This window comes from Apium graveolens, chromosome 4 (genome assembly GCF_009905375.1).
Source record: "Apium graveolens cultivar Ventura chromosome 4, ASM990537v1, whole genome shotgun sequence".
Taxonomy (NCBI): domain Eukaryota; kingdom Viridiplantae; phylum Streptophyta; class Magnoliopsida; order Apiales; family Apiaceae; genus Apium; species Apium graveolens.
The window spans coordinates 267,078,380-267,106,262 of NC_133650.1; the positions used below are offsets into that span (position 1 = coordinate 267,078,380).

The 27,883-nt window shown below is 37.0% G+C and overlaps 1 protein-coding gene across 1 annotated transcript; it reads left to right on the top strand.

The window, feature by feature from the left end:
* Positions 1 to 27,607, top strand: LOC141719603 (uncharacterized). Its single transcript, XM_074521983.1, has 3 exons — positions 1 to 559; positions 19,939 to 20,486; positions 26,981 to 27,607. Exons 1-3 carry the CDS (start codon positions 1 to 3, stop codon positions 27,605 to 27,607), a joined length of 1,734 nt encoding a protein of 577 aa, XP_074378084.1.
* Positions 27,608 to 27,883: the final 276 nt, after the last annotated feature.

Consider the following 27,883-nt stretch of genomic DNA (forward strand, 5'->3'; position numbering starts at 1 on the left):
ATGATCAATCACATGAATTCTGAATTGTACAATGCTGTCATTAGCGACGACATTGATGTCCTCAATGCGATGCAACGCACAACCAGCTTAGAAATAAGCAATCAAAGAACACCTACTGGCAGCACCATGCTTCATCTCGCATGTCAATACGGGAGTTCAAGATGCGTGGAAGAGATTCTAAGTGTCCACGAATCACTACTATGTATGATCAACTCAAGAGACGAGACTGCGCTTCACCTGGCAGCACGACATGGACACTATAAAGTGGTCGAAGCACTTATACTCAAAGCTAAGACCCCCATTCAACAGCTTAATTATCTCCAATACACAGCATCTACGCTGCTACAAATTCTGATTAGAACAGAAACTGTGGAACTTGAAACTGCCTTGCACACCGCGGTTCGGTACAATCATAACAATGTGGTTGAATTGCTAGTAAAAGAAGATCCTGGCCAACCACATATTCAGAATAAGTACAAGGAAACTCCACTCTACATGGCTTCTGTTAGGAATAACACTGATATAATTAAAACAATTCTTCACAACTGCGAATTGCCAGGTGTTGGGCTTCATAGCAGTTATGGAATATAGCAGAGGAGGAGGCGGTACGTATATTTTTAAAAATGTAGATCATCTTCTAATTGCTCTTTTTTTTTACATAATTGAAGAGAGTTCTTGTGCTGTGTTACTTTCTTTGGTTTTCTGTTGAATCCTTATTCGAGTTTTTGGTTTAATTGTTTTATGATAAGATAAAGGATACAAGAAAGCCTAATTGAAATGTGATAAGAAATCTATGTTACTCGGACTCGACTAGAAGTGTCCGACATGAATATGTGTTCATGTATCAGACTCGGCAACATTTTAAAAATTATACATGTTTTGGCCTAAATAAGTATTCATGTCCATGTGTCAGGTGTCCGACACGGTACTCGGAGGTAAAATCAAGAGTCCAAGTAACATAGATTTCAATACATACATTGTAGCTTACGATTGTTTTTTTAAAATATCAGAATGTGCGAAACTTTTGTTAGAAAATTAGGATTTTAGAGCTTAATTTAATTATGTTCTTGATGTTAATCCTAAAATCTAATGATTGAAAATTGTTCAATGATATTTGAACTTAAATTTTCATTTATGATTTTAAGAATTTTCTTAATGAAATCCATATGAAATGAGAGTTGAAAGTAGCTTGGAAAAGCTTGGAAAAAATTTTGAGAATGTTTGTCCCACGTTGAAATAAATAAAGGTGGTTGTGTGCTTTATATGGTATTACCCACATGAGTAGTATACAACTACTAAGGTGTGTGATGGTCCATTGTGTTGTTATGTGCTTCACGCGCGCACACACACACGCGCCGCCGCCCTGCCACGCACCGCACCGCACCGGACCGGGTCGGGTCGAAGGGCGATTTGGGCGAATGTCTCGGCGTACGCGAGGCGACCTGGGCGAGGATTTTATTTATTTGATAATTAATTTTAATTCGAATTTATTTATCAGTGATTGGATTATTATAAATTGTTGGGCTTAGTCTAAATACCTTGAACCTGGACAAATAATCTGTTCTGTAACTGATGAATAAAATCAGAACTTAAGTTCTGATATGATATCTCAGAACTTAACTTAAGTTCTGATATCAGATCAGAAATTGACTTCAGTTCTGATAATAATGTGGGTGTTAATGTGAAAAGCTGTTACAAGTAATTTAAATTCAAAATCTGATCAGTTTTGATTTTTTATTAATGAAGCTGTTTAATTCAGACATTAAGTGTGTGGACAGTTTCATTTTCTCCTCTCCTATAAATAGAGGTTAAAGTGAATGTATTAGACACTACATTCTCTTCTCTTCAACCTCTCTGCATTTCTCTCCCAAAAGTCCTGAAGTGCTGATATTTTCCGGCGACTGAGGTGCTGGTCGAAGTGGAGCTTTTGTTGCTGCTGTTAACATAAACTCCGAGCTGTTTTATCCTGGTGGAGATATTGTGCGCATCCCAAACGTAGCAGGTAGGGGCAATATTCTCTTCAAGAGCAGCCAGGACTTCGAGCAAGGCCTGGTGACTCAGCTGTGATCATTTTTCTTGGCATTTTGTATCTGTGAACCTTTATTTCAGTCACTGTTAAAAGCTATGGTTTCGGGTACATCTTTCTTTCTCTCTTCGTTATTTCAGTTACTGATTTTGTTTACCTGCATGTTTTTGTTAGATATATTTGATAATGTCATGGCTAATATGTTTTATGTTTAGATTTCAGATCTTATTTGAACAGAACAAATCAGTACTTAACTGATCAGTACTTATACTGGAAGTCAGAACTTAAGGGATATCAGTACTTATGTTATCAGGAGATAGATATCAGAACTTAAGTGCTGAAGGACGATCAGATAAGGACAGTAGCTGATTAAAGTTAAGAAGATCAAGATAAACATAAGAAGAGATATGCATGAAGAAGGAATTCCGTGAAGAATGGAATACTTGGAATAGAAGATATCTGATTGATATATTGTAGGAAGCAGAATTATATTCCATATCAATTAGCGAATATCTTGTAACTGTGTAGTATATAAACACAGGAATAGAGTTTACACTATAAGTGTTATCGTTATCGAAAATATTATTTATTATAACTCTAGAAGCTCTCGTGATATTTTGTTCATCACTGAGAGATAACAGTTCCAGATTGTAACAGAGTTTATTGTTTTAATAAAGTTTGTTTTCTGTTACATAAGTTCTTGAAGTTTGATTTGATTGTAATAAACACTGTATTCACCCCCTCTACAGTGAAAGTGTGACCTAACAAGTGGTATCAGAGCTATCTGTTAACACACATACAGTTAAAGATCCAAACACAATCATGTCTGACACAGAAACTCCAACTAAGCCTACCAAAACTGAGGAATCATCAAAGACATCAACTCAGAGTCGATATGAGACTATCAGAGTTCCCATATTGAGACCATCTGAATATCCCATATGGAAGGTAAGGATGACCATGTTTCTGGAAGCAACAGATCCAGAATACCTTGATAGAATCAGGGAAGGGCCTCACAAACCTACCAAGCTCGCTGTTGTAGTTCCAGGTGAAGCAGCAATGACCGTACCAAAGGAAAAGAATGATTACACTGCTGAAGATATAGCATCTATTGCTAAGGATGCCAAGGTACGTCACTTATTGCATAGTGCCATTGATAATGTAATGTCAAACAGGGTAATCAACTGCAAGACTGCTAAGGAGATATGGGATGCACTGGAGACAAGGTGTCAAGGAACTGAAACAGTTAAGAAGAACAGGAAGACAATACTCACTCAAGAGTATGAACACTTTGACTCTAGGACTAATGAGTCATTGACTGATGTATATGAAAGATTTGTCAAACTCTTGAATGACTTGTCATTAGTAAATAAGGAGTATGATCTTGAAGATACAAACCTCAAATTCCTGTTAGCTCTTCCTGAATGTTGGGATTTGAAGGCAACAACAATAAGAGACAACTACAATCTTGATGAAACAACTCTTGATGAAATCTATGGAATGCTCAAGACTCATGAACTTGAGATGGAACAAAGAAGCAAGAGGAAAGGAGGAAAGTCAAGAACTGTTGCTCTCAAGGCTGAAGAGGAATCCCCCAAACCATCTTCCTCAAAGAAAGATAAGGGTAAAGCTCTTATCATAAAATCTGATACTGAGTCATCAAGTTCTGAGAGTGATGATGACTCAGATTCTGAAAGCTTGCCTGAAACTGATGCTGATGAGGAGATGATGAAGCTGTGTGCTCTTATGGTGAAAGGAATCACAAAGATTGCATACAGGAAGTTCAGGAAGGGAAAGAAGTTTTCCAGGAAAGGCATAAGTTCTGATAAGAAAAATTTCAGAAGATCTGAAGGAAGAGGAGGAAAGTCTGACAGAGGAGATTACGCTAATGTTAAATGTTATAATTGTGGTGAGAAAGGCCACATATCTCCTGATTGCAAGAAAACCAAGAATGACAAAGGCAAAGCTCTTGTCACAAAGCAGAAAAGCTGGACAGACACCTCAGACTCTGAAAGTGAGGAGAACTATGCATTGATGGCAAATGCTGATAAATCAAGTTCTGAGAGCAGTTCTGAAGCTGCTGAAACAAAGGGCAACAGGAAAAATATTTTAGTTCTGGACAGTGGATGTTCAGGACACATGACTGGAAATAAGGCCCTGCTATCAGACTTTGTGGAGAAAGCTGGCCCAAGTGTTTCTTATGGAGATGGCAACATTGGAAAAACTTTGGGATATGGCAATATCAATCTTGGGAATGTCATTATTAAAGATGTAGCTCTGGTCTCAGGACTTAAACACAACTTACTGAGTATAAGTCAAATCTGTGACAGAGGTTATCATGTTGATTTCTTTGCAGAACATTGTGAAATAGTTAGTAAATCTAAAGGAAAAATTGTTCTGAAGGGATTCAGGCGTGGTAACATTTATGAAGCTAAGCTTTCAACAAGTTCTGATGGTTCTGCAATCTGTTTAGTGAGTAGAGCCTCAACTGAAGAAAGCTGGAATTGGCACAAGAAACTCTCTCATTTAAACTTCAACAAGATAAATGAACTGATCAAGAAAGATCTTGTGAGAGGACTGCCAAAATCAGTATTTGTTCCTGATGGTCTTTGTGACTCATGTCAGAAGGCTAAACAAAGAAAATCTTCGTTCAAGAGCAAGACTGAATCATCAATTCTTGAGCCTTATTATCTGCTTCATGTTGATCTATTTGGTCCAGTGAATGTCATGTCTATTGCAAAGAAGAAATATGCGTTGGTCATAGTAGATGAGTTCACCAGATACACATGGGTGTATTTCTTGCACACAAAAAGTGAAACTGCATCTATCCTGATTGATCATGTCAAACATCTGGATAAATGGATCAAAGATTCTGTGAAAATTTTAAGGAGTGATAATGGCACTGAATTCAAGAATTTGATAATGGAGGAGTTCTGCAAAAATCATGGAATAAAGCAGGAATTTTCTGCTCCTGGAACTCCACAGCAAAATGGAGTTGTTGAAAGGAAGAATAGAACTCTAATTGAAGCTGCACGAACAATGCTTGAAGAAGCAAAGCTTCCAACCTATTTCTGGGCTGAACTGTGCAGACTGCTTGTTTTACTCAAAATGCAACACTCATTAACAAGCATGGAAAAACACCATATGAGATGGTGAAGAACAAGAAGCCAAATCTCAAATACTTTCATGTATTTGGATGTAAGTGTTTTGTTCTCAAGACTCATCCTGAACAGCTATCCAAGTTTGATCTAAAAGCTGATGAGGGAATCTTTGTAGGATATCCACTTTCTACAAAAGCCTTCAGAGTCTATAATTTGAGAACAAAAGTGGTCATGGAATCTATCAATGTCTCTTTTGATGACAAGAAGATCACTGGACTTGAAGATTGCATTGATCATGATCAGCTGAGATTTGAAAATGAAGATTCATATTCTGATACCTCAAGTCCTGACAGTCTAAGTCCTGATACTGTGAATTCTGATGGATTAAACTCTGATGTTATTGAAACTGTGGTGACTACGTCAAAGGAAGATGCACCAATGCAGGGGGAGCATACTCAAGATATTATCACATCTCAAGAAGCATCAGAACATACATCTGGCTCTTCAAATTCTGATTCGTCAAGTTCTGATAAGCCAAGTACTGACAGTGCTGAAAATCTAAATACTGAAGGATCCAACTCAGAGAGCATAGTTTCAGGGGGAGCATCAGAAAATGAAACCGAAGACAGCATGAATCATGGGGGAGCATCCAGTTCTAGAGAAAATCTTCCATCTGCAAGGAAGTGGACAAAATCACATACACCTGATTTAATAATTGGAAATCCTGAAGCAGGTGTCAGAACTAGAACAGGTACTTCTAATGAATGTCTTTACAATTCTTTTCTCTCTCAGTCTGAGCCAAAGAAAGTGGAAGAAGCTCTTCAAGATGCTGATTGGGTGCAAGCAATGCAGGAAGAGTTGAATGAATTTGAAAGAAACAAAGTCTGGACCTTAGTGCCAAGACCCAAGAATAGATCGGTTGTTGGTACAAAGTGGGTATTCAGAAACAAAACTGACAGTGATGGCATAATTGTAAGGAACAAGGCAAGGCTGGTTGCAAAAGGATATTCTCAACATGAGGGAATTGACTATGATGAAACATTTGCTCCAGTTGCTAGGTTAGAAGCCATAAGGATATTCATGGCTTATGCTGCTCACAAAAAGTTTACTGTCTTTCAAATGGATGTGAAAAGTGCTTTTCTCAATGGAGAATTGGAAGAGGAAGTATATGTTGAACAACCTCCAGGCTTTGTAGATTCCAAACATCCAGATTATGTCTACAGGCTTGATAAAGCACTTTATGGACTTAAGCAAGCTCCTAGAGCATGGTATGAGACTTTAGCTCAGTTTCTTTTGGAAAGTGGATTCAACAGAGGAACTATTGACAAAACATTGTTCTATCTCAACCATGGCAAGGACTTACTTCTGATCCAGATTTATGTTGATGATATTATTTTTGGGTCTCCAAATGACAAACTTTGCAAAAAGTTTGCCAAACTAATGCAGTCAAGATATCAGATGAGTATGATGGGAGAACTTAGTTATTTTCTGGGCCTTCAAGTCAAGCAGAGTGAAGAAGGAACTTTTATTTGTCAATCTAAGTACACCAGAAATTTGCTGAAGAAATTTGGAATGCAAGACTGTTCAAGTGCATCCACTCCCATGGCCACTGCAACAAAACTGGATAAGGATACTGGTAATTCAGTAGATATTACTGATTACAGAGGTATGATTGGCTCACTTCTCTATCTAACTGCTAGTAGACCAGATATCATGTTTGCTACCTGTCTTTGTGCAAGATTTCAAGCAGATCCAAGAGAACCTCACTTAACAGCTGTAAAAAGAATCTTTAAGTATCTTAAAGGAACAGCTGATCTAGGATTATGGTATCCTAGAGAATCAGATTTTAAATTAATAGGTTACTCAGATGCAGATTTTGCAGGTTGCAAAATTGACAGGAAAAGCACAAGTGGAAGCTGCCAATTTCTTGGAGGCAGGTTGGTTTCTTGGTATAGCAAGAAACAAAAGTCAATTTCCACATCAACTGCAGAAGCAGAGTATATTGCTGCAGGAAGCTGTTGTGCACAGATTCTTTGGATGAAGAATCAGTTACTGGATTATGGGTTAACATATTTCAAAATCCCTATTTACTGTGATAATCAAAGTGCTATTGCTATGACAGGTAATCCAGTTCAACACTCTATGACAAAGCACATCAGCATCAGGTACCATTTCATCAGGGAACATGTGGATGAAGGTACAGTGGAATTGCATTTTGTTCCCACAGATCAACAAGTAGCAGATATCTTCACAAAACCACTGTGTGAAGCTACCTTTTCAAAATTGGTAAATGAACTTGGAATGATTTCAGGTTCTTTCTCTAAATCTGCTTAAACTTGTTCTATGTTATCAGACTTTATGATCAGTATTTACAGAATTAATCTCTTTGTATATTCTGTGCATTAATTGATAAATGTCTTTAAGTACTGACTGTTGTCTGATATATGTTTCTAAACTCTGATAAGTGATATGTCTGTTTCAGTAACTATTCGATCCCATGAGGATAACTGTGCTAGATACTGACCTACTAGTCTTAAATAAACAAATGATCCCATGAAAGAAGTAATTATTTCTGTGGAAATCTTATGACACAAGCAAATTCTGATAACTGAGCTTAGTTAAGTTTACTTTGTATATCTTATTACTAAGTCACAAATTAGAATAATGCTACTCATCTGTTTAAGTTCTGATTCTAGTAAAACTGCTGAATGTACTAAGTGCTGATAAACCTCACTTATCAAAAGAAAAAGAAAAAGAATCAAAGAATTATATCAGGTACTCCTTTGAGATCTAGAGTAAAAATGTGAAAGGGACGACCCAAGTGCATTGCTGGTATTAAGTAAATATGCATTAGAAAAGCAAAATATTTTCTTGGTGACTTTTCACACTCTATGATTACTGGAGAAATACTCTGATAATAGCATAAATTCTGATAAACAGTCGTGACTCACTTACACTGAGAAGCCTCTGTAAAATAGAATTTCAAAAGATGCATAAAATTAGCACAAAAACAGTTGAGGTGGACTCATGCATGAACTCATTTATCAGTAGGTTTCAGGATAATGACAGCTCTTTAGCAAAATTTTAATTATGACTTATTTCTAAGATGTACTGAAGTAGATCAGACTTTACTCTTTGTCTGTTATTTAGCTTAATGCACACACACATCACTCCATATGAATGATGAAATTTCTGTGGTGGTCTATGTTATTTTAGATAAACAGTCATTGTGTCACTTCTGCACAAATTCTGAGGACAAGTTCTAGTTACACGTTCTGATGATTAAGTTCTGACGTTCATAACTAAGAACTTGTATGAGTATTTACTAAGATAGATATTCCTTGTTCGAGTTAAGACATTATGTTCTGATGACTGTTAAGTTCTGGTATAGGTCTAAGTTCTGATTTTTCAGTCTAACCCTTTACTTGACTTATTTATGAGTAAAATTTGGTAACAGTCTCAGATTAATTTCGAAATGTTGAAGTGGAAGATTAATAGTCTATGGTTAAAACATAATGGCACTCGTCCTTGAACAGTTCCCTCTTGTTACATGTGCACATTCCTTTCCAATGACTGTTATTCTTTTTCAAAATCTAGGGAGACGAGGTAGAATTAATTCTACCTGTCTGCATTCAATATCTTTGTGTCTCTTGGCATTCTCTTGCCTATATATGCAACCACTTCACATCAGTCTTTCCATCACATTCTTCTCACACTCTTATCCTCCTTCTTCTGTCAAAAACACAATGGTTCGATACAACATGTTTTTGAACACACAAACCTTCACAATGGAACTCAGTTGTGCCGAGTGGCGGCAGGAGTGGCATATAACAGCCATTCCTGAGGAGATCTGGGACTCTGTCCCACAGGAGGTGCTGGCTCACCTTCTATTCTTCGAGATGGATTATCATCGCCATCTGGAGCGCCTGGAGGAGGAAAGGCGGGAAGCTATCCGTCAGCAAGAGCGAATCATTCGACTCGCTATCTTGTTTGTCGAAGATAGGAAGAGGAGGAGGACTTAATCTAGTCTTCTTCCTGTTCTTCTTCATCCTCAGCTTTGTCAGGCTTCTTAGCTAGGACTAAAGCTGTTGATGATAGGATTAGAAGCTTAGGGAAAATCTTGTATTGATGTAATTTCTATTTCATATATGTATTGACTTGATATATTAATGAAAACTATCTTTACTTCAAGATTTTGTCTCTGAGTTATTTTATCTTGTGTTGATAAATCCTGATTGATATTCTGATGACCATTTAAATTTTGTTTTTATTTAAGTTCTGATTCTCCGTCAGCACTTATTCATAGAAATTATCTCGGTCATTTTTAACAAGATTCAATTTCAGAATATTAATGTTGCAGTGAAAAACAATCCAATCAGTGATAACGGGTTAAAATTTGAATTGTTTCCCTTGATAAAAGGAACAGTTTTTTTCCTTGAAACTCAGCAAATGGGTAAGTCATGATTACTGTTTTCTCGAGCCCAGTAACTATCCGTTATTACTGCATGTCTGACAGGTGTCCAACGGTAACATTTTTTTTATAAGTACAGCAGAGAGAAGATTTCTTTAATCTTTTTAATTTCTTCATCTTCTATCTCTCTTCTTACTTTTACTCTCTTTCACTTTACTATTTCCGTTGTTTACATACAGATATTATATCAAACACCTATCAGGCATACTTAACTCTAAATTTTTCACATGGCACCAAAGGATTTAATCATTGATGGAGCAAAGTTCGTTCCAAACAACTATGCTGCAATTCTTGATCATACTGAAGCTCCATCTGAATTGCATTTTGTGCAAGATCTTCTTGCACATAGTGAGGTTGGGTACGCCTTAACTCAGCCTGAATTCTTTTCAAGTCAACAAGTTCTGAGGTTCTGGAGGACTGGCGTTTTTGATGATGGTGGTAACCGTGGAACTCCCAGTATTATCTTCCAAGTGGGTGATTCATCTTTTGTAGTCACTCCTGGTACAGTACGCAGGGCTTTACATCTTCCAGAGGATTGTACTTTCTCAGTTCCAGAGGACTCAGCCCTTCGGGAGTTAATGGCTGAATTGGGATATGAAAAGAGTCTGACGAAACTTGGACAATTGAAACGGGCTAATATCAGAAGAGAATGGAGTTTCTTCTTCGATTGCATCACCAAGGCCTTTGGCAACAAGTGTTCAAATTTTGATGCCATCCCAATTCTGAGTCAGCATATCGGGTATGCTATTATCCATCAAACTCATTTTGATTTTGCAACTGGAATAATTGGTTTTATTGGGGATAGGATGACAGAGGATCGAGATGTTGTTTATTTTGCTAGATTCTGTCAACTTATTTATACGTATTGTACTGCTGAACCCCAGTTAGTCAGCACTCAAACCCCACCTTTTAAGGTTGCAAAAAGGTACTTTAACGACCTGATAAATGCTGACACAAAGAAATCAATGGTGAGACAATTACAGATTCCTCAGTCTGTGAAACAGATTCTGGTAAATGCTGATCCAGCTACTTACAAATCTGTTTACTCAAATGTTCAACCAACTCACCATAACCAAAATCCATCAACCTCAGTCCCTACCTCTCATTCTACTCAACCTACCCTCAGAACTTATCTCAAATCCTATCTCTCCACTTCACAGAATGCTCAACCTTCTTCTTCAGCACCTACTGTGAAGCCTACATCCTCTAAGCCAAAGAGAACAAAGACTGTTCCTCAAACATCTCAGAAGAAGCGGAGGATTACTTTGAGAGATGAATCAGATTCTGAGGATCAGATTCCATCTTCAGAACCTATGATAGATGAAGCTGAGAAGGCAACTTCTCAGAAGGATTCTGCAATTGGGGGTTCTAGGCTTCTCAAGAGGCTTAGACGTATGACGGTTCCTGCTACTCCCAAGGAATCCAAATCAACAAGAAAGTACAAGAAACAGAGGGCACAGAGGCCAGTTTCAGATGATGAGGAGGAAGCAGCTAAGGAAGGGGATCAGGAATCTCTGATCTCACAAGACAAGGAATTTGCTCCAGTCACTTCTTCTCCATCAACTCCATCTCAGGAACCTGTATCTGACAAGGCTAATTCACCTTCTATATCTCTTGTTGATCCAGGCACAAGTGCTGAAATTGATATTCAGAACTTGGTTGTGCCTGAAATACTTTTCTTAGAAGCTCCAACAACAAATAATCCTTCCACAACACCTATTACTGATGCTGTTCAAACTCCTGAGTTATCTCTAACACCTTCTCTGCATCAAGATGATGATCAGATTTTAGGTGAGCATCAGGATATGACTGTTGATCAGAACTTAGTATCAGATCAGCAATTAGAGGATGTTGAAGCCTCCATTGCTACTCATACAGTTGTCTTATCAGAAGATACTGATTCTTTAAGTTCTGATGCTGCAAATGTTGGAGATACTGGTGAAGCTGCTACAACTGTAGATGCTGATGCAGCAGGTCCTTCAGGACATACTCCTCCACTGACTCTTCCTAAGTCTGAACTGCTAAAGGAGTTTGTTATCAGGGATACACCAGTACCTTGGAGTGAAACTCCTGCAGGTCAGGAGTGGACTAAGGAATGGAACTCAGTTTCATGTGTTCCAAATGCTTTACATCTTGCTGAGCACTTGACTAAAGCTGATGAAATGTTAAATTCTGATGATTTTAAAACCCAGCTTAGAGTCACTGCATTGAGTACTAAACATCTACAAGGTCTTCATTCCAATACTCATGCAGAGCTACACAAGATTCAGGAGAACTTTATTAAACAGGAACAAGTTTGGAAACTTGATAAGAAAAAGTTCTTCCAACCTACCATTGACAGGGTTGCTTATATTGAGAAAACTCAAGAGAAGCAACAAGCTCAGATTGATCAAATTCTGACAAATCAAGCTTCTCAGCAATCGCAACTTACTGAAATCCAGACCTCAGTGGAATTACTTATCTCTCTTTTATTACCTGCTGATGCCAAAAAGGGGGAGAAGGTAATTAAGTCCAAATGCAAGACCAACAAGTCACTGCAAGGAAAGGATGATGGAAAAGATGACCAAGGAAACTCTGGAATGGGTAGTGGTCATAGTCAAGGTAGAAGGTTTACATCAAGACAAGCTAGTCACAGAACAAGTTCTGATACTGGGAAAAGAATAAGTTCTGCTGCTGGTAAAAGGATAAGTTCTGATGAACTTCTAGATCTTGATGAGGAAATGTCAAGACAGTTATTTCTTCAAGAAAATCCAGGGATGGACTTGGAAAGTTTAAAGGAAGAAGAAGCCAGACTTAAATCAGAGAAAGTCACATCTAAATCTGAAGCTTCTGGTAAAAAGTTACTTCCAAAACCTAAAGGCATTGTGATCAAAGAAAGGATACATACTGAAGAAACTTTGGCTAGATCACAACCACAGATAGATCCAAGATCCAAGGGTAAAGAAAAGGTTGGTGAACCTATCAAGCCTTATGTACCTCCTGAGGAAGAAGAAATTACTGTTGGAAAAGATAATCTTGCTCTGACTTCAAGAAAAGTTCTTAAAACAACCTCTGACATGGCTCAAGTTGTTCAGAGTCAAGAAATTGTAAGTTCTGATATTCAGAAGAAGCAAGTAACCTCTGACACAGCTCAAGTTAACTTGATATCAGAAGGAAGATCAAATACACTCCTACCAGGATTCACTAAAGCAAAACAGACTCAACCTTTGAAGACTACTGCAAGTGGTTTTGAAGCAAGAGTAGTTACTGGAAAGGAAGCTAGAGATAAAACTGGATTGGGAAGTGCTGATGAAAGAAGAGTACACAACACTACTGATGATCCAACTTCCTTGTGTGAACCAGGTATCGGAGCAACTCCTGAGAGATTGAATCAACTAGAATCTGTACAGATGGTTTACCATACCTACTTGAAAGAATACATCATGTTGTATTTCATGACAGATGGTAGGGTTTATCATATAAGACAAAATGCCATTCCATTGAAGTATTTTGAAGAATTGGAGCATGTATTATTCTTACTTCAAGTGGATGACAGAATAACAGAGACTGCTGCAAACTACTTAAAGGAACAGATTCAGAGACAGAAAAGACTTTATTCTGTTAAGTCTGACAGCAGATATGTTCCAAAGTACAGAAATCACAATGGTGATATTGTTGATATGAAGCCTAATACTGCACAGATCAGAACATATCTTGGTATTAAGGGGCTTGAATTCAATCTAGAGTCTAATAAAGCTTATGTTATAAGACTAGATCGGGAGTTGGGAAAAGCAAAGATTAATGATCTCAGAGCTGCAATATTTCAAACTGGTGAAGATACTGCAGAGCTTAAAGATGTTAAACGGAGAATGATTGATGAACTCAGATATGCTGAGAAATGTTTGTTGAAGAATTATCTCAGAACAACTCCTGACATCAGAGAGATCAGAAAATGATGAAGCCAAGTCGAAGATCTACAACTGCTTAAATTCTGATATTTATACAGATTGAAGTTGTTATCAGAAGTTGAATTGGTAAAAACTTTAAGGACTGTAAGTTGTAGTTATCTTGTCTATTTCTCATGCATTTGTACTTAATGTTTTTGACATCATCAAATATCTGTTAAACTTGTATATTTTGTTAATTTACAAGTTGGGGGAGATTGTTAGATATATTTGATAATGTCATGGCTAATATGTTTTATGTTTAGATTTCAGATCTTATTTGAACAGAACAAATCAGTACTTAACTGATCAGTACTTATACTGGAAGTCAGAACTTAAGGGATATCAGTACTTATGTTATCAGGAGATAGATATCAGAACTTAAGTGCTGAAGGACGATCAGATAAGGACAGTAGCTGATTAAAGTTAAGAAGATCAAGATAAACATAAGAAGAGATATGCATGAAGAAGGAATTCCGTGAAGAATGGAATACTTGGAATAGAAGATATCTGATTGATATATTGTAGGAAGCAGAATTATATTCCATATCAATTAGCGAATATCTTGTAACTGTGTAGTATATAAACACAGGAATAGAGTTTACACTATAAGTGTTATCGTTATCGAAAATATTATTTATTATAACTCTAGAAGCTCTCGTGATATTTTGTTCATCACTGAGAGATAACAGTTCCAGATTGTAACAGAGTTTATTGTTTTAATAAAGTTTGTTTTCTGTTACATAAGTTCTTGAAGTTTGATTTGATTGTAATAAACACTGTATTCACCCCCTCTACAGTGAAAGTGTGACCTAACAGTTTTGTTTTGTTAACTGTGGTCTTGGCCTAAACTTACTAAATTCTTTATACACTTGCTTCTATGTTGCTATATTTGTTAGTGAGATTTACAACATTCTTGAAGAGAATATTAGTTATATAGAATTTAGCATAATGGTTAACGAAAGTGAGGTTATCGTTGGTGGTGGTAGCAGTTCGGGTGCAACTGCTGGGGCCATTGATTGGACCACCTATAGTTTCCCACAGGCTGTTGAACTAACCGGTTTACCGGAGAAATTCAACGGTGGCATTGGCTTTTCTCGCTGGCAGAAAAGGATGAAGTTGTGGCTGACTATAAAGGGTCTGTGGCCGGTTGTGGAATATGAGAAACCAGAAGTGGATCAAGAGAAGGCTGACACAGTTAAGGCTTTTGCGAAGTGGGCTGAAAAGGATGGAGTGGCTAGGGCGGCCATTCTGGCGGCACTAACAAACACTTTGTTTGATGTCTATTCTTCTGATGCCTACTCTGCAAAACTCTTATGGGAGAAGCTGGACCAGACACATAATACTGACTCACAAGGTCTAGAAAAGTATTCTGTGGCAAGGTTCCTCGAGTTCAAGCTGGTGGACAATAAGTCCATGACTGAGCAGGTGCATGAGTTCAAGATGATAGTGCATGCTTTGAAGGAGTCTGGAATGAATCTCCCGGAGAAGTTCAAGGTGATGAGTGTGATTGAAAAACTCCCGAAGTCTTGGGAAGAGTTCTCTCTCTCCCTGAAAAGACAGAAAGGAGAGATCACCTGGACCAACCTTATGCTGGACATCTCGGTGCAAGAACAACACAAGTCCAAACAGGGACATGTGATGCCAACTGAACACGGTACCTCGAAGGTAAACATAGCAACTGTAGGACAAAAGAGGAAGGCTTTTGCTAAGAAAGCTAATAGTAATAAACCTAAGAGTGACAAGGACAAGGCCAAGAAACCCAAGGCAAATAAACCATGCTGGTCTTGTGGGCAGGTTGGGCACTGGAGTAAGGACTGCCCTACGAAGAAAGCGAAGAAAACCGAGGTAGCGCAAGCAAATGTTGTGCTTAGAACCGCAAGTGGGCCTGTAGTGAACATGGTTGTTGGTGAGGCTACGGCTTCTGAAACCGACGTTGACCGGTATGTATCCTACAACCCTGTGATATTTTCTACCTATCTGTCAAATGAATGGTTGATAGATACTGGAGCTAATGTACATATTTGTGCTGATATTAGTTTATTTGTATCTTATCAACAGAGTCATAGCCTGACTGTGAAGATGGGGAATGTTAGTGTTGCTCAAGTACATGGAGTTGGAAACGTGGATCTGAAGTTCCCTTCAGGACGTATTCTATCTCTGACGAGAGTGCATCATGTTCCCAACATGCGTAGAAATATAATAAGTGGAAGCTGTTTAGTTTCTAGTGGTTTTGAAATTTCGTTCAAGTGTAATAAAGTAGTTCTTATTCACACTGGTACATTCTTTGGCAAGGGTTACTTGTCAAATGGTTTATTTGTTATTAATGCGGATCCCGTTTTGGGAAATTTGAATAATAATGTTATTCCTACTGTTAACTGTATTGAATCCTCAAATATATGGCATGCTAGACTAGGTCATTTAAACTTTGGTGCTCTTAAGAACATGATGAACTTAGAGTTGATTCCAAAATATACCATAGAAAAGAATTCTAAATGTCAAGTATGTGTGTCTGCTAAACAGATAAGGAAACCTTTTCATAACGTTGTTAGGGATTCAGACTTGTTAGATTTAGTACACACTGATATTTGTGAATTTGGTGGTGTGTTGACCAAGGACCGGTTTAGATACTTCATTACTTTTATAGATGATAGTAGTAGATACTGTTATGTTTATTTACTTAGACATAAGGATGAAGCAATTAGTAAATTCATTATATATAAAACTGAAGTAGAAAAACAAACTAGTAAGTTACTTAAAAGGTTGAGATCTGATAGAGGTGGTGAGTATACGAATAATGCTTTTAATGAATTTTGTGCAAACAATGGTATAGTTCATGAAGTTACTCCACCATACACACCTGAGTCTAATGGGGTTGCAGAGCGAAAGAACAGAACATTTAAAGACATGATTAATAGTATGCTTATTAACTCTGGGTTGCCTAAATACATGTGGGGAGAGGCTCTAAATACGGCTTGCCATATTTTGAATAGAGTCCCTCTGAAACACATGGATAAAACACCCTTGGAGTTATGGAAAGGCAGGATGACTAGTCTTAAGTATCTTCGTGTGTGGGGGTGCCTTGCTAAGGTGCTTGTTCCTGAACACAAGAGAAAGAAACTAGGTCCAAAGACTGTTGACTGTATCTTTCTGGGCTATCTTGAAACCACTACAGCTATGAGATTTTTAGTGTTAAAATCTGACATAGATGGTATAGTGGCAAACACGATAGTTGAATTTTGAGATGCGACATTCTTTGAGGATGTCTACCCTATGAAGACTGGAATACCTGAAATGATTTCTGATGAAGATCCTACTCACACATCAAGTTCTATTCATGATCATGTGGAAAAGATGACAAATGTGGGGGCGGAACCTAGTAGTAGCTCTAGTCCTAAGGAACTAGAGGAACCAAGGAGAAGTAAGCGTGCAAAGGTAGTCAAGGATTTTGGAGGTGATTTCATCATTTACAATATCGAGGACGAACCTTTAACTTTCCGGCAAGCTATGGATTCTTCTGAGTCAAGGCACTGGAAGGGCGCTGTCAAGAGTGAAATTGACTCTATTGTTTCTAATGGAACATGGGAGTTGGTTGATCTCCCTCCTGGGTGTTCTACTATTGGGTGCAAATGGGTCTTTAAAAGGAAGTTGAACCCTGACGGCTCAATAGATAAGTACAAAGCTAGATTGGTAGCTAAGGGTTTTAAGCAAAAGGAAGGAATTGATTATTTTGATACATACTCTTCGGTTGCAAGAATGGTAACAATCCGAATGCTTATAGCATTGGCTTCAGTCCATGGTCTTATCATCCATCAGATGGATGTAAAGACGGCTTTTCTTCATGGTGAACTTGAAGAAGAGATTTATATGGATCAACCTGATGGATTTGTTGCATCAGGCAATGAAAGGAAAGTATGTAAGTTGATCAAGTCCATCTATGGATTGAAACAAGCTCCCAGAGATTGGCATAAAAAGTTTGATGAAACTATATTGCCTTTCAGTTATAAGATTAATGAAAGTGATAAGTGTGTCTACACTAAAGTTAAAGGTAATGAGTGTGTTATTTTGTGCCTATATGTGGATGACATTTTACTGTTTGGAACCAATATTGAGATTATTAACGAGACTAAAGAATTCTTGAAAAGGCATTTTGAAATGAAGGATATGGGTGAGGCAAGTGTGATTCTTGGAATCAAACTGATTCAGTCCACTGAAGGAATAACCTTGACTCAATCTCATTATATAGAGAAATCTATACTTGAGAAATATGGTTATTCACAGTGTAGAATCGCTAGTACACCTTATGATTCGAAAGTTGCCCTTGTCAAGAATACTTCAGGAGTGCCTGTGTCTCAGTTAAGGTATTCTCAGATTATTGGGAGCTTGCAGTATCTTGCTAACTGTACTAGACCAGATATTTCATATTCTGTGTCTAAATTGGCTAGATATACAAGCTGTCCAAACAGAACTCATTGGGATGCTCTTGATAGAGTACTTAGATATCTAAAAGGCACAATGTACCTTAGTTTACACTACAGGAGATTTCCTGGTGTGCTTGAAGGGTACAGTGATGCAAGTTGGATAGCTAAGAAGTCTGGTTCCAATGGAGTGACTGGATACGTGTTCACCTTGGCTGGTGGAGCAATATCCTGGAAGTCAAGCAGACAGACTATTGTTACTCGGTCTACTTTTGAGGCTGAGTTGTGTGCACTTGATGCCACAGGGACGGAGGCTGAATGGTTACACGGACTTATGTCTGCAATACCTGTAGTAAGCAGACCGCTTCCTGCTATTGCTATTCACTGTGATAGTCGAACAACTATCGACAAGATTAACAGTAAAAAGCATAATGCTAAAACTAAGAGACACATCCAAGTTAGACTCAAGTCTATAAGGGGTTTAATGACTGATAGGATCATAGCTATAGAGTTCATAGGAACTCAGAATAATATAGCTGATCCTCTTACTAAAGGACTGGAACCTGCAGTGGTCCTTAAGTCAAGGTTGGGGATGGGACTGTCAACCCATCATAATTCAACAACAGTGGGAACCCAATACACATGAGAGGAGATCCCTCGAAGTATATTCAATGGGTAATAACAAGCTGTAAGGATGAATTGGAAGTATCTTTGCTACATAGTTACTACTATAGTATCTGAGTCTATCCCCTGTAAACCTAGAAGGTACTAACACTGCCAGAAAAGCAAGAGTGTTAAAACTCTGAATGGGATCAAGTCATTTGACGAGATAGAGGCAGTATATCTCTGGAGATGCCCAGCTAAGCGAATGTAATTGTGTGGTCGTAATTAGAGGATAGGGTTAATCCTTGAAGCATTCGATGAACAGGATCGAGACATGACCATTAATGTCTCAAAGCCGTAGATTGGCACCATAACCTTTGACTTGTCGTCGTCTATGGAATATGGTTATACTAAACGGATTAAGATTCAAGGTGAAACATTCCATCTGAGTCCGATAGCCATTGAAGTAGAGGAATTAGGAGGGTTCAAACCCGGAAGGGTACCGACTCTGAAAAACAAGTCATGATGGGAAATTGATCGCATTTCTGTATGGATTTGTGGGGGATTGTTAGAAAATTAGGATTTTAGAGCTTAATTTAATTATGTTCTTGATGTTAATCCTAAAATCTAATGATTGAAAATTGTTCAATGATATTTGAACTTAAATTTTCATGTATGGTTTTAAGAATTTTCTTAATGAAATCCATATGAAATGAGAGTCGAAAGTAGCTTGGAAAAGCTTGGAAAAAATTTTGAGAATGTTTGTCCCACATTGAAATAAATAAAGGGGGTTGTGTGCTTTATATGGTATTACCCACATGAGTAGTATACAACTACTAAGGTGTGTGATGGTCCATTGTGTTGTTATGTGCTTCACGCGCACACACACATACACGCGCCGTCGCCCCGCCACGCCACGCACTGCACCGCACCGCACCGGACCGGGTCGGGTCGAAGGGCGATTTGGGCAACCTCTCTGCATTTCTCTCCCAAAAGTCCTGAAGTGCTGATATTTTCCGGCGACTGAGGTGCTGGTCGAAGTGCAGCTTTTGTTGCTGCTGTTAACATAAACTCCGAGCTGTTTTATCCTGGTGGAGATATTGTGCGCATCCCAAACGCAGCAGGTATGGGCAATATTCTCTTCAAGAGCAGCCAGGACTTCGAGCAAGGCCTGGTGACTCAGCTGTGATCATTTTTCTTGGCATTTTGTATCTGTGAACCTTTATTTCAGTCACTGTTAAAAGCTATGGTTTCGGGTACATCTTTCTTTCTCTCTTCGTTATTTCAGTTACTGATTTTGTTTACCTGCATGTTTTGTTTTGTTAACTGTGGTCTTGGCCTAAACTTGCTAAATTCTTTATACACTTGCTTTTATGTTGCTATATTTGTTAGTGAGATTTACAACAACTTTTACTGGAGAAAAGAAAAGAACTCATAAATGTAGCAGATAATCATGGGTGGACGGCATTTCATTTCGTTGCACACAGCGATGCATGTACACTAGTTAAGGATTTAGTGAGTGCAGGCAAGGCAGTGGGATACCGACCAGACAAGAGGTATAAGAGAATACCCCTTCATCTAGCAGCATTTGACGGGAATGTTAAGGTGATGGAAGAACTTGTGAAATATGATCCAGATACATGGGAGATTTTAGATGGAAAAGGTCGAAATATTTTGCATATGGCCCTGGAGAAAGACAGAACTCGGGTAATCAGCTTTATACTGTCACGAGGTTTTAAAGCGAACAACAATCTTTTTATTCAAAGGGACAATGAAGGGAATACACCACTCCACCTGATGGCTAAGTTGCGACGCTATCTCCCGGAAATTATGAATCACAGCAAAGTGTACTCTGAGCTTGACTGCGAAATTATAAATGATGAACATCTTTCTCCACTGGACGTACTTTATTTGGGGCAACAGACTGATACTACAGCCAATATGGTAATTACTCGAATAACTTGTGACTTTTGTTTATGTACTGTTATCAATCTTGTACGACAAAAACATTATATATATATATATATATTGAATATATAAATAATTCACAAGAACATTGCTAATTCTTAAATCACATAAGCATATAAGAATTAACAATTAAATTAAGAGAAGAGTTTGAGAAAATAAACAGAGATTGGATTTAATCTCGAGTCCAGAAAACTGTCTTCTTAAAGCAGTTCCGCCCCGCACCATCCGTGTTTAGCGACCTGCTTCCCCGGATAAAACGAGATACTAGTATAATCGATAGATCGAATATACTCTCAGCGAACTTGAACTGAGCCCGAGAACTATCACCGGAATATTGGAAAAATTTAAGACTAAAGAGACCGAGAATGAAAGAGATGACTCTTATTTACTCGACTTAATAAAACTGGTGCCCTAAGACTCTATTTATAAAGAGAGGCTTGAAATGACTTGTTTTTTTTTTCGATGTGGTACATGGTATTTATAAGAAAAACTAAGGAATAGGTTTGTGCTACTCTCGATGTGGTACAAAACCACTTTTCATATTAAAAGGTAAAACTTTGGAACATCAGTTCTCATTCACCTTTTACTCATTTCGAGCGTGTAAATATGCGTTGGAATCCCCTCGAAGAGGAGAATACATTCCAATAAATACACACCACTAACACATAATGTGTCTCACTCATATAGAGTCTCAAAATGATTCACAACTTAGTCTAAAATGCTAAGTTTGTCCAACAATCCCCCACAAATGAGATTGATGGTCCAGCAGCACGCACCATATAGACAGACAGATGCGGAGTTTGACTTGGTGATAGTTTCGGCGGTCAGATATAGCATATGATAGGTAGAGAATGCTCATTGAACCTTCGCTCGAATAAGTATATCGACTTTACTAGTAGACAGTATGACGCGATGTCCTTGAACTGTTCGACCATTTGTGTAAATGATGACATACTCATCACTATATCTTTCCTGACTCATTCAGTTCTCATGATTATGTCCATTTTGGCCCTGGAACATCGTCCTGGTTCTGCAAGAGTTTCTAAAGAATTGTGCCTCGCAATTCTCCTTTGAAGCGGCCATACTTCTCTCTTACATAGGTGATCTTTATCTTATGGAGTAACCCGCGTTTACTCAACCGAATATTATGTATTCAAACTTGAAATCCTTGTATTCGTCAAAGATCATTAAAAGCATAAAGTTTAACCTCGTACCTTACGGGTCTCACTGTTTCATCATCATAGAAATAGGCCAGGGGTTACCCCCACAGTGATTTGGTCATCATGATTTAGTTGTCCCATTGAACCAAGTTCTTGGGATCTCCAGTCAGCAAGGTTGGGTGTCCACCATAACGCCGTTAAGCAATAGGCAAAACGCATTCCTCTCGATGATTTGACAACTATCTCTCGGTCTAACTAGATTCCCTTGGCTTAAACAGATTCGCTCAGTTTAATTATCTGGTTAGTGGATCCAAACATTATCATTTGACTTTACATAGTCAATCATGATAATTCTCATTGAGAATAGTTGTTTAATGGTATTATGTCATCATCATAGATGTGAGACATACCATTTCATACACAATAATGTGATCTCCCAATTTGCATATTGATTACACGATATATGCATATTGAAGACATATTTTCCTTGTCATTTAGGAATATCCTTACAAAGTGGCTATTCAGCCTTTTAACTGCATTTATTTTATGCACCAGACTCGTATTCCATCATGAATCGAGCTAAGTTTAGGATTTCCATGACACGGCTGCTAAGTGTGAAATGTATTCTCGAATGACTTTTAAGTTCTTAAAGTCAAATATCTAATTTACATACTATATTCACATAGTACAATTAGATATCTTTCGTATTGCAGTCCAAGCTCACGAGCACATATCATACACCTTAAATCTCATTGCAATCACTTCCAAGTGACCAATTTCCATTGTACTCGTGCATCTACCCAGTTTACCAACTGTGTAGCCTATGTCTAATTTTGTACAATTTTAAAAGTACAACAGACTTGCAATCCTTCTTGAGAGATCCTTGTTCATCTACGCTTGGATAAATATAAATCCATTCTAGTTATGACAACTTTAGCTTCGTTGATCTCTTCAAAATTCACATCACTAACATGTGACATGTATCATCTAAAACTTTTAAAGTCACGAAGATTGTAATCTTCAAATCAAAATTTTTCAATCTCATCAAGATTTTCAGAGATGATCCTCTTGTCATTACTTCTCGTAATGATCAGATCACTCATATGCAATCAATTATGACTTGCATATCATGTGTAAATAACACATGCACACTTGTCAATTCTCTGATTTTGAATCAGTTTGACATCTCATATTGACATATTTCACATTTATGAAATAACTTTACTAGTTATTACTTAAGGCTTCACTTGTTATTGATATTACCAGCTTTTAGCGTCCCAAAAAACCAGCAATTTCAGTTTGCATCATTACCGAGTTTAAGCATCCTTAAACTGGCAATCCTTATTCACATAGCAACCAATTTTGAGCGTCCTCAAAATGGCAACCATGTCATTTATTTGAAGCCATTGCTTATCATAGCAATATCAAATTTAATATGCCATTATTTCGTGTCAATATTGTTTCACTCAACATGATAACCGAAAATACAGATTTTCTACTCTTGCTTTATCTAGAGCAACCCTCAGGTTCACGTAAATAGATATTTCTCCAAATATCTATTTAGAAAGACCGTCTCAATGTTCATTGATGCACTTTTAAATTTCACAATACGATAATTTTAGTATCATCTTAATGAACCTTATTCTCAAAACTCGAGAATATTTCATAAATTATATAAGGTCATCACTTTTGATTGTAATATTTTATTATCAATCTGACCTTATACTTCCTTCAGACCCATATATATTTTCCCAATTTGAAAAATCATTTGGGTCATAATGCTTCTATCTCGTAAGAAGATCTATATATATATATTTTTTTTAAACAAGATTCTGTCAAATAGAACCACTCTCTCTATTTCTTAACATCCTTTCCCCCACAAAGGACATAGAGAGAACATACACAATCCATTTTCTAGTACACGTGCTAGAAAATCTTGATTTATTGACTCTCAGTAATAGTCAAATTTTCTCTTGATATATTCACTTAACAAGGAATTATACGAGAAGCGCATTGCTTCTATTAAATTTACGAGTTCGCCTTCAAGCAAATTATCAAGACATTCGGGACTAGCAATTATCCAAGTCTTTTGCTCTCTGTAGGTTCATCCTCACATTCATCCAATAACTCGTAAGTTCATTTAGATGACTTTTAATTACAAATCTACTAGGATCTACTAGCTTATCGCATAAGCATTCCTAAACTCTGTAATAGTATTCTTACGAATCTCAAAAATTAGATTCATATATCGGATATTATGAGACTCAACCATTGTCTATGTATCTATCCAAAATATCTCAATTGATTTTGGATCTCATGCTACCAACAGAGGTATTAGTATCAAGTTTCGAGATACCCCCACATTTCAATTGTTTTCAAGAATGTTTCATTACATTCCACTATTCATAGAAAATTCAATAATTTTGTATTCTAGATACCCCCACAATTTTAATATTTTACAGAATGTTAGAAAACATTCCAAAACTAATAGAAAATTTAATTATTTCCTTCTGTGGTATCATGTTTAAGGAACGATTAGCCCTTCATAACTAATATCCTCAAATTCAGTGATAGGCTGAGCTGATCACAATCGTTTTGCATCTCTCTCAGAGCGCAACTCAAGCCTGCATCTACTCCATTTATTTAATCCGGGTAAGGTGCAACGACCTCATGAATATTCATGTTGCAAACAGAATTTGCCCGGTGATTATTCATCATCAAATTTATTCACTACCATCTTAATTATCTGTATTAAGTTGGATTTACCCTTGAGTTTATAGAGCACACATCTCTCTATTTAGCTTCAATATTGACTCGACTACGAGTACGAGTGACAAATGTTTTACTATCAAACCAGACAGTAAACATGTATCATGCCACTACCTCTCATCTGAGCAGGTTTTACGTCATTCATTAAAACCTATAAGATTTTAATATCATGTTTAAAGAACTTCCCGTGGTTCTTATCATTAAAAATTCAATTACCGAATTTCTCTAAAATATTTACATGGTTCATACGAACCTACATTTCTGGCTCACCTAATGGTACAACCAGAAAATGCCCAAGGAAGAACATAAATTTTCAATAAACCCACATTCAGTGATCCTTGATCAACTGATGCGTTAGGGTTAACAACTTTTCGGATTCTCTCTGAAGTTCAGCATAAATACTGATATCAATATTCGCCGTATTAAGTATCACATTGATCACTATAATAGGCTCGTGTGTCACTATCGCAGCAGACCGACACCAACACGTGAAATTACTATTTAACTGGAGGAAAAATCCAACCAGAAAACTATAATTTATGTGCCGACCCATAACTTGTACTCCAGGCCCATTAGGGTTTTTTAATGTGGAGAATCATGAGCAATTGTAATGTGGTTCACTTCAGCTGCACAACTCGTCACATTGTTTAACAACAAACATATTACTGCATTATATCCAGTGCAACACAAGTGGAAATACTAGAACAAATTTTTCCAGTCAAACTAATGTTAACTAACGAGACACGTTACATAATAAAACAACTTATGCCTCCATTAATAGCTTTCCAAAGCCTCCATATAGACTAAAAGCATTTTGTTAACAAATAAATCTATTAAAATAAGATGTTTAGAATTACATAGTTTGCATCACGTTTATTGTCACCAACCTATGCTTGTAATCTATTTTCTCCAATTAAATAGATACGCGGTAAGACCTCTATTTATCCAGTAATACAAGTTTGTGATATAACTCCATTATTAAAGATTAAACAATAATAATTGATGTCTTATCATCACTAAACAATGATTAAAAATTAATCACCAAATAATCAAGTTTCATCATGAAGGGTCACATTTATGTAGCCATATCATTTAATTGCATAACAATATCATGTTATGAACTTGCAAACACGCATGTAAACTATAGCATATACGATTCTTGTATCAGTATACTAATAATTCCGAAATCAATTCAGAATTAAGAAACTCTAGCTCATATATATTATCAATCACCATTTTAATTAAACAAAACATAATAAGCTATCCATTAATAGCGAACACATGGACAAATTATAAATTTGGGTTTAATCTACCAATTTATAATGATCAACCCGAGAGAGATGTCACCAAATATGTCCACTTGAATATAAGTTGATCATAAATCAATAACTATTAAAGCATCAATAGTCTTATAAGAAACCAATTATCCAACAACTTTGTGCTTACTTTTGCCTCGTACCTGTTATGCTTAAACAAAGCACCACTTAAAATCAAATTTATATTAATTTCAAGCACATGGCAACAAGTGATCAAATAAATTAACGCACTAAATTTAATTTAATTAATGAGGCAAATAATGGCCACTCATATACCCATAAATAAATCCAATTTAAACAATCAAATTGACATTTGCATCTACACACAAAAAAGTATGAAAATTGAAGAAAACTGCTTTAAGATCGTTATCAATCTTGTACGATAAAGACATTATATATATATATTGAATATATAAATAATTCACAAGAACATTGCTAATTCTTAAATCACATAAACATATAAGAATTAACAAATAAATTAAGAGAAGAGTTTGAGAAAACAAACAGAGATTGGATTTAATCTCGAGTCCAGAAAACTGTCTCCTTAAAGCAGTTTCGCCCTGCACCATCCGTGTTTAGCGACCTGCTTCCCAGGATAAAACGAGATACTAGTATAATCGATAAATCGAATATACTATCAGCGAACTTGAACTGAGCCCGAGAACTATCACCGGAATATTGGAAAAATTTAAGACTAAAGGGACCGATAATAAAAGAGATGACTCTTATTTTCTCGACGTAATAAAACTGGTGCCCTAAGACTCTATTTATAAAGAGAGGCTTGAAATGACTTATTTTTCTTTTCGATGTGGTACATGGTATTTATAAAAAAAACTAAGGAATATGTTTGTGCTACTCTCGATATGGTACAAAACCACTTTTCATATTAAAAGGTAAAACTTTGGAACATCAGTTCTCATTCACCTTTTACTCATAGCGTGTAAATATGCATTGGAATCCCCTCGAAGAGGAGAATACGTTCCAATAAATACACACCACTAACACATAATGTGTCTCACTCCTCATATAGAGTATCAAAATGATTCACAACTTAGTCTAAAATACTAAATTTGTCCAACATGTACATAACCAACTTTACATCCAAATAATATTGATTGTGAAGTATGCTGAATGTTAATTTTATGCATTTAGTTCAAATCACAAAGAATGCAAATATAACATGAGATTTGCTGTAAGCAAGAAACAATCAATTATTGTATTGCAGGTAAGTGTTTTCAGGATAAGCAAGGCACTTATAAAGGCCAATATTAAGCAACATTGGGACTTGTGGCATGGACAAAGACAGACCGACGTCGAGAAAGGAGCCATACTTGAAAAACATTATCAACAAATTGGTGAAGAAAGGATTAACAGATTTAAGAACGTGATCAACGCACGTATGGTAGTGGCTGCGCTTATTGCCACAGTGGCCTTAACAGCAGGATTCGCGATGCCAGGTGGTTTTAACGAACAAAGAGGATACCCGGGCCTTTTAAGAAAGGCAGCTTTTAAAGCATTTGTTTTAACAGATGCAATAGCCCTGTTATCTTCCGTGTCTGCATTACTCCTATACTTCGTGACAACAATGATTTCAAGTCTCCTGGATGTAAAAAGATTGATTATTGCCTCTGCATCTCTCAACGTTGTTTCGATTATAGCAATGATGCTGACTTTCAGTACAGGAACATATGCTGTGCTAGCTCCTTCGTCGGACCTGGCCATTAGTGTTTGCGTCCTCTCTTCGGTTCTTCCTCTGCCCTTCTTCATAATGTTTTTCCCCTTTTTCCGCCGCGTCTTTTCTCTCCTCTTTTTGGGAGGTCCCAGAATTGTTGTACTTGCTAGTGGCCATTAGTCTTGTAATTTCCTGTAATGTGATTGCAGAATCAAGCAAAAGAAGCCCTGAACTAAAGATGAAAATACAAGCAAGATGTATTGAAGAACAAGATATTTGATCTGCAAAATTAACACTATTTGTTAGAAAATTAGGATTTTAGAGCTTAATTTAATTATGTTCTTGATGTTAATCCTAAAATCTAATGATTGGAAATTGTTCAATGATATTTGAACTTAAATTTTCATGTATGGTTTTAAGAATTTTCTTAATGAAATCCATATGAAATGAGAGTTG

Coding starts and splice junctions, on each gene's coding strand:
- LOC141719603 (XM_074521983.1), top strand. CDS start 1: ATGATCAATCACATGAATTCTGAATTGTACAATGCTGTCATTAGCGAC. Junction 560..19,938: donor TCACAACTGCGAATTGCCAG/GTGTTGGGCTTC, acceptor TTTGTTAGTGAG/ATTTACAACAACTTTTACTG. Junction 20,487..26,980: donor CTGATACTACAGCCAATATG/GTAATTACTCGA, acceptor ATTGTATTGCAG/GTAAGTGTTTTCAGGATAAG.